Here is a 7,837-nt window from a genome sequence, read left to right on the forward strand (position 1 = left end):
AAAAAAAATTCTTGCGAGCCACAATTTTTCCAAAAGAAAAACTATTTAGAAAAAAAGAGAGATTTGAGAGAAAGATGCGCGTAAGGAAATTTTCCGGTGAAATCTTTAAAGTGTTTTAAGATAGTTTGGGCAAATTTTAATTTGGTGATTAACTATATTAAATTAGTATTTGACAATGGACAATTTATGTAAATAAAAACAAAAACATCAAGAGAGATCAATAAAAATGATGAAAAAGAGATAAAAAAACGCTTTTGTCTTTTTCAATAATTTATTTTTTGACTTATCCTTTTACTGGGCAAAAGAGGAATGGCGCGTGTCAGAAGATTTGTTTTCTTTCCTTGTTTTTTTTTTTGAAGCATCACATTGAGGCGAAGTGTTCTTTTTATTTGTTTTGTCAGAAAAAGAAACATGAGAAGTTGGCATGAGAGTGTCCTTTCTGTAGCATTCCACGTCGTTGGAAATAAATCATAAAGAAACGCAGAAATTCTGAAAGAAGCAATTTGCAAAAGAATCTGCATCAGTTTGGTCATTTAAACAGTGACGTCACGCTACTTAGTGACAGTCGCTTGAATCAACAAATGTTCTACCTGAATAAATATAGAGTAGGTAGAACAATTGCTGATTCAAGAAACGATTTTCTTACTATTTTAAAAAAGTCAAGAAATTATATTATAATCTTTTTATAATGATCGATCGTAGAGGCTGAAACTATTAATATCAATTAAGTAATTAATTATTATGTATACTTGTTGTGTTTCCAGTCGGAGTTTGATTAATAGGTAGTTTTTTATTTGCAAAAAAAGTCGATGATGTTCGAAAAATTGAAACATTGATATAGAATTCTGAATTGTTATACTAAAAATTTTACAGCAGTAGGGAATTTTATACTTTTTGATATTGTCACAAGTAAATTCGAAACCTCAAAATGTTAATTAGAATCAAAGATTGAGGCCGGCTAATTTTCGAACTCTGACCCCTTATAACTCAGGTTAGGGGTTTCAGAGCGACTTAAGTTTTTTTTTGTTTGATAGTTATAATGTGCGGCTAAAACATACTAAAATTTTAGCCCGATGCACAAAGCCGTTTTTGAGTTATACATATATCTTAGAAAATTTAAAAATCTTATTTTTAATAATAGCGCCCCTAACGGTGGTTTTCGAACTTCCGAGGAAAGTGGCATTTCACTAGAGCTTTTCAAAATGCTCTTACTTTTTAAATTCTGACAATTAGAACCGGAGTTAGGGGAAGTGTGCCAAATTTTGGCCAGCTTCTAATTTCGACCACTTTGAGTGTAATTTCGGCCATGGAAATAAATTAATTAAAATTATGTAAGTTATCTTCGAATAGTCAATTATTTAATTTTGCTTTTAAATATTTATTCATTTTAGGACGTATTAACACAAATACCGTTAAATTTTAGGTATAATTTCAAGCTCCTGGCAAGTTGACCTTTTTATATGGAGCCATTTGAAGCCAATTTTCTAAATTGATCTCGGACTCAGCTCGCAGTGCTCCAAGGAAAAATTTTATTTAATCAAAAATTTAGTATATTTATCCCTCCATACGGAAAAGTATCTTATAATACGGAAAAACTTCTCACTTAAAAAAAAATATTTTGTAAAAATGTTCGTAAATGTTTGTGAATTCCTATGGGGGAGTTACGAAATGCTCGTGAATCGTGTAACCCACAAACATGTTTTTTGTGTTTTTTGTACTTTTACAAACATTTGTTCGTAAATGTTCGTAAACACACCGAAATTTACCGCTCTACAACTTTGTGAAAGTAATTCTCCTCTATTTTGTAAGGAAATACATTTATCGAGCCGTTTTATAAAACGTAATTTTGTGACTATTCTCAAAAATGCTGGGGCAAATAGTATCAGGCATGGGATGTTATCGCATTTTGGTTCGCTTTGTTACGGGATTCCGTGAATTTAAAAAAAATCCTAGATAACATATTTTCATAGGAAATTTATTCCTCTACACTTTTTTAAAACACAGTTTCCTCTATCTGAACGAGAAAAGTGATTTTCAAGCTATTTTAGAAAAAAACACAAAAGAGACTGTTATCGTTTGACCAATGCAAACATGGAGAAACATGATAATGACGTTTCTTTTCGCCGTAAGACATCAGAAATTGCTTCGGTCTTTGTTACTTTTTGCTCCATACCTTTTGTTACTTTTTACCCCAAGTGGTCATTTTTAATTAAAGGAATTTCTGGAGATAAGAATCTTTGTAAAATTCTAAAATAGATAGTGGTTTCGTATTCAAAGAATCCAAATCATTTAGGGAATATTTACCAGTGCATCAATTTTGGGAAATAAGTAGATAAAAATTGATGTCTGCTGTAAGGAAAACATTTCAAAAATAGAGCTAAAAATTTCAATATTTAATATTTTCTGAATTCCTTGTTCGAATTCTAAGAAACTTGCGACTTTGAAGAAGGTCTATGGAGGCCATCTATGGAAAAAAATTTAAGTCGCTATCTCTTTTATCTTGGAAGATATTGAATTTTCAAATTTTCAATTTGTGACTTTTTGCCCCAGTCTCCCCTGTTGTTTTGGCCGCTAGAGGTCTCTATTTTTCACAGAATGGATCAATAGTGAAATTTGGTTTGATCAACACGATATGACCAGTTTCATTAAAATTAAAGAATGTGGTCTATAAATCGAATAAGTTTAAATAAAGCCATAATTTAGAAATCATAAATGAGTTTCCCATTTTTTTGGCCGAACTGAATTTCACTATTGACGTATTCTGTGTAAAATAGTGACCTCTAGCTGCCAAAACAACCTTTATACTACGATTCTAATAATTTGAAGATTTCGACTTCAGAATTTTATCAACAAATTGGGAAGAAATACAAAAGTTAAAAAATATAACATTTGCAAAGTGATTCTATTATTTTGGCCGCCACTGTATATTCATTTGTGTAAAAGGTCCTGAGAATTTTTTTTTGCTTGAAATTGCCTGGCTATCCTCTAGGAAGGACTCATTTCAGTATCACCTTTTTATTAGTCAACAATTAATTGCCAATTACTTAGAATTTTTTAATAGCATTTCTTAACTCTTTCGTCTCTTTTGGGACTGTAGTACCCAAAGAAGCATATGAATATTCTATGAAAAACAATGTTTTTTAATTATTCAGAACTGATAAAAATCCGATTTTTGTGGATGATTACAAACTATAAGGATGTCCAAATGTAAGATATTTTTTGTAGGACCTCAATTATTTCCTGAGCTTAGATATTTTTGATTAAAAATTGTGAAATTGACTTGCAGCATATGCTGCGGTCCGGAAAGAGGTAATATTTTCTTATCATAAATGATTTTTTTACTGGCGGGAATTTTATACTCAACAAATAAAATTGATATTATCCAGAGTGAGTCAGTCATAATTTCTTAGATTAGGCAACTTATTTCTAGAGTATATTATCTTTTTTTAATGTTTATCTACACAATTCTATATTTTATTGCTGCGATTGGAAAGATTGGAAAAAAAGCATTTTCTCGAGTGTAATATCGAGCACAAAGAGCTATTTTCACATGATGCATATGCTTCATGCGCCTACTGATCCAAAAGATTCCCCATTGAATATTTTGTTTTTTTTTTTCAAAAGAAACAATCAGAAAAATTATGTTTTATGATTCAGAGTTATGATTCAGCCTCTTTTCTTTTCTTTTTACTGTTGAACATGATAAAAATGCAGATTGCAACGTACCATAGATTTGTGCTGAGACTGTATCGTGGCCAGTTCCGTATGAGATCATCTCGGCTCCTTCCCTTCCTCCCGTCGTCCTAAATGGTGAAAATCTCCCCGAGATCGCGCGAGTAGTCAATGAGTTCGGCTTCCTTGGCAATGTCCACTTTCTGCTCTCCTTCATCCTCCTCCTGCTCCTCCCTTTTATCACATTGAATCTCTTCCGGCGTCTTCTCCAGGCCCCTCTCGCCAGCCTTTGTCTGTCCCTGAGGCTGTGGCGGAGGCGTCGTGATCGTCGACCACCACGTACTCAGGGCCCCTTTGGCCTGCATCAGAGCCCCTCCGACGGCCCTGGAAGTTGTATTTACGGCCTGATTGAGCTTCCGGCCGCCTTCCGTGCTCTGAATGGTGTGAGCGAGCTTGAGTTTCATGTCAGTGACTGAGAGACTACCGGCGAAGGGATGGATGTTGGGAACTGTGGCCAGGAGGGGTGATTCCTGGAGATTGAGAGGGTTTCTCCGGTGCCATTCCTGCCAATTGTGACTCTTCCGCCAGGCGCCGATGAAGGCCCCATTGAAGTGTTCGTGCTCCTTGGAACCTTCCGGAAGCTGCGATGCTCGCAGAAGGGCCAACATGTAGGCCTGGAATTGAGCTTTGATCCACTGTTCACTGCCCTCTGCCGCTTCCCGTGGATTCAGGACGTTGCGAATGATGTAGTCAGCGAAACGGAGATCCTCCGTGGTCAGCTGGAGTTGCTTCCGGAGTTCAGGACTGCCCACGTCGATTGTCGTGGTCTCTGCATCGATCAGGACGTCGGCCAATTGGCGCTTCTGTTGGAAGAGAATGTTGGAGGCTCCAATGACAAATCCCGAGACTGCAGGATCGGACAGGAGATCCATGTACGGCAGGGAGAGGTACGGAAGGACCAGATGGCCGTCCGTGAAGAGCTGCAGAGGAGCTCCCCAGCGATTTGGATCGAAGGAACCAAGATTGGTTAGGATTTGCACGAGAGCATCGACACTGGTATCCCTTGAGCGATTATCCTCGCAATTCTGACTAGCTTCCTCCTTCTCCTCCGCCAGCTCCTGGACATGCGAATCCCCCTCAACTGTTCCCGGCTCCAGAACCTCCGTTTCCGGCTTCTCAGGTGGCTCAGATTCCGGATATTCCGGAAGAGGGGACATTGGCCGGGAAGTCTTAATGCACGCCACTTGCCGGAATCCTCTCGTGAGTTGTCCAGGATGCAGTGAAGCCACAGCGACAATTAAATTGCAAATAGGCCTCACAGGAGATCCAAAGATGATCACTTTCCGCTGCAGCAACATCATCTTGAAGATCAGCAAGATTTTGTGCTTCCACTTCAGAACAATCTCTCTCAAATTCAATCCAACGCTGAAGTACCTCTCCGGCGACAATCCCGTGAGATTCTCATGCGTCAGGCAAGCATTTAGCTGCTCAAAGACATTCACCAGAATGTCCACGGATGAGAAGTCTCCCTGATCGAAGAAGCACTGAGCAATCAGAGAAAGTTTCACCTCAACATACCCATAAATGGGATAGGACATCAAAGCACAGACAGCCTTCTGCACAGTGCTCCTGGTGACATCAGCCGTTCTGATTTTCAGCCTCTGCAAAAGAAAAAAGGGGCGTTATCTCCCATTCCAGACTTAACTCGCAATTACTCATACTTCTGATGGAATTTGTCGATAGCAGGACACTCCGTAGATGCTCTCAGTGGGATCCTTCAGGCTAGGAAGGTTAAAAAACACCGTGTCATCGGTGAAATTGTGCGATCCATCTGGGAGTGCCAGGGTAGGTAGATATTTCCATCCGGAAGGACATTCATTCGTTCCGGAACTCCCTTCAATTAAGGGTGGATGGGAAAATTCCACCTGGCACCCTTTTTTGTGGTGAAATCCCACGACCAGGATGTGCAAAATAGGCGCCATGACCTCTGTTACACTTCAACTTCACTTTAAAGTCCAGAAAATACCAAAAAATCGGGGAAATAACATAATTTTTGCACTAGCACAGAATATTTTGTTTTTCCACCAAGAAGTTTTTGACAAGCAACCTGCAGCCCGGTGGGCATACCATTAGCCAAATTTTTCATATACGCGTATTGATATTCAGTAAGGAATACGCGTATGGAATATTCAAATCCAGCTTGAATATTCCAACTGAAAATGTTTGTATGCGGCCAACTAGATTTTACAAAAAGTTTGTAAAAATTTGCACTCTTTTCTATTCTGTTAAAATATTTTCACAATATGAAAGAACATGTTTTTTTTTAAGAAATATAAATCATAAACAAAATTGGGAAAAATATTTATGGTTATAAAATTTTAAAATGAGTCCAGGGGTCAATAAATAATTCAAAATGGTCAGTAAAATACCTAAACTTTATAAAATACAGTGGTGGAAATAAGTATAATTCCAACCCATTCCACCCCATTATCATTAAAAAAGATGTCTCAAAAACAATTCATGCGTAGACGTCTTTTCATGCCAACATAAAAAATCGACATTTTGATTTTTTATTCGAAGTATTTTTCAGAATAATAATAGAATATTGCATTTTTGTCTGGAAAAAAGTATAGGGGAAGGTTTTGAAGGTTCGTATTAAAAAAGGAGTCCAAGATTTAAGATTTTTTACCGAATGCCACACAAACCGAATCAATTATATCACTATATCAAAAAAAATCTCTTACTTATTGGGTTCATAATTCTGCCTGACAAAATTCCTGGAAGTCCTTGGATTTTCCTCTACATGAAAATGAAAATGTAGCGGTATTTTTTACGAAGGTGCCCTGGTTAACTCAGCTTCGTACCACTTTTTCCCACCTCTGTAGGCCTCATTTTCCCCGAAAACATTACACTGGATACAAAAATTTGGGCATCACTTCTTAGATGGAACTTTCATCTACTTGTTTTCACCATTTGTAGGAGGTATCACGCATTAAAAATCATTTTTAAGCTATTTTTCTAACACATGTTTTTTGACACTCGGAAAACCATTTTTTCCCTGCATTCTGACAGTCAGATAAAAGCTCGGTTAGTTGTGATTCTTTTATAATCACACCTATTGTAATCCTCGGATTTTCTCTGACACCTCCAATTGGTCTCACAGAACATATTTCGGACGTAACTGATTTCGAAAATGACCAGCCACCAATTTAAAGTGAAAAGTGGGAAATTCCACTTTAAAATAAGGAAAATTGAATGAGAAATACTCAAAATACATCGAAGTGGCAATGAAAGAATCACATCTACCATAGGCAGATTCAGGCTTAATGTTTGATTTGACAGAAGTAAAACAAAAACATCTGATGAAGTCTCATTTTGATGGGGAAGTGCGTGTTTTCCTTCGAGATTTTAGTGAAAATTGTTCAATATCCGTATTTTCTTGTGAATTTATTCAGTGGAATCTGGAATCTCTGATGAGTCAAATATCTGTGTGACCCAAAACAGTGAGGAATCATCAAATTCGGAGGTCAGTAATTTTGACAGATCTTTTTACGAATCTGCAAAATTCAATTTTCCTGAGCTGCAAGGGTGGTAATTTTTATGAATTTACCTCCACTTACAAAAACTACCCACTTCAAGCCAAAGAATTTCACGGTAAATATTAACCCTAATAAACCCTCTATAACTTGAAATCGAAAAGACACTTGCAGTGTGCAAAAATGCATAAAATATTACGCATCATTATTACGATTTTAGACCCATTTTTTATTTTTGCCTTTTGGACCCAGAAAAAAGGCCTAGGCTTCAACTTTTACGAAGCTGCAACATTATGAAGGTGCAAAACCTTCCCCTAATTCCACTAAATAAATCTAGCGCTAGGGTATTTATTTTTGACTAATTTAAGGTACACTCAGTCCCGGCATTATGTCCTTCGGGATTATGCACCTGACGGAATTATGCACGTACAATTATGCAACTTTGCCTACCATTGGGAGTCAATTTATGAAATCATTTTTGAAATACGCCTGAATGTATACTATGTTGCGACGCGGGAAATTTGAAAATATTTTGCTACTTTTTCAGAATAAAACTTTAATTTCTTTTATTAAGGTAATTTTTTTTTAATATTATAACAATTTATTGAAGAACTCTGGTCAAAAAGTAC

At 36.7% G+C, this 7,837-nt stretch overlaps 1 protein-coding gene across 1 annotated transcript; it reads right to left on the reverse strand.

Moving 5' to 3' along the window:
* Positions 1–252: 252 nt before the first annotated feature.
* On the reverse strand, positions 253–5,786 carry LOC129807821 (late secretory pathway protein AVL9 homolog). Its single transcript, XM_055857332.1, has 3 exons — positions 5,394–5,786; positions 3,727–5,333; positions 253–489 (listed from the first exon to the last, which is right to left on the reverse strand). Exons 1-2 carry the CDS (start codon positions 5,652–5,654, stop codon positions 3,804–3,806), a joined length of 1,791 nt encoding a protein of 596 aa, XP_055713307.1. The 5' UTR covers positions 5,655–5,786; the 3' UTR covers positions 253–489; positions 3,727–3,803.
* Between the last annotated feature and the right edge of the window lie 2,051 nt (positions 5,787–7,837).

Source organism: Phlebotomus papatasi, chromosome 3, assembly GCF_024763615.1.
Source record: "Phlebotomus papatasi isolate M1 chromosome 3, Ppap_2.1, whole genome shotgun sequence".
NCBI classification, from domain to species: domain Eukaryota; kingdom Metazoa; phylum Arthropoda; class Insecta; order Diptera; family Psychodidae; genus Phlebotomus; species Phlebotomus papatasi.

Coding starts and splice junctions, on each gene's coding strand:
- LOC129807821 (XM_055857332.1), bottom strand. CDS start 5,654: ATGGCGCCTATTTTGCACATCCTGGTCGTGGGATTTCACCACAAAAAA. Junction 5,334..5,393: donor ATCGACAAATTCCATCAGAA/GTATGAGTAATT, acceptor TTTCTTTTGCAG/AGGCTGAAAATCAGAACGGC.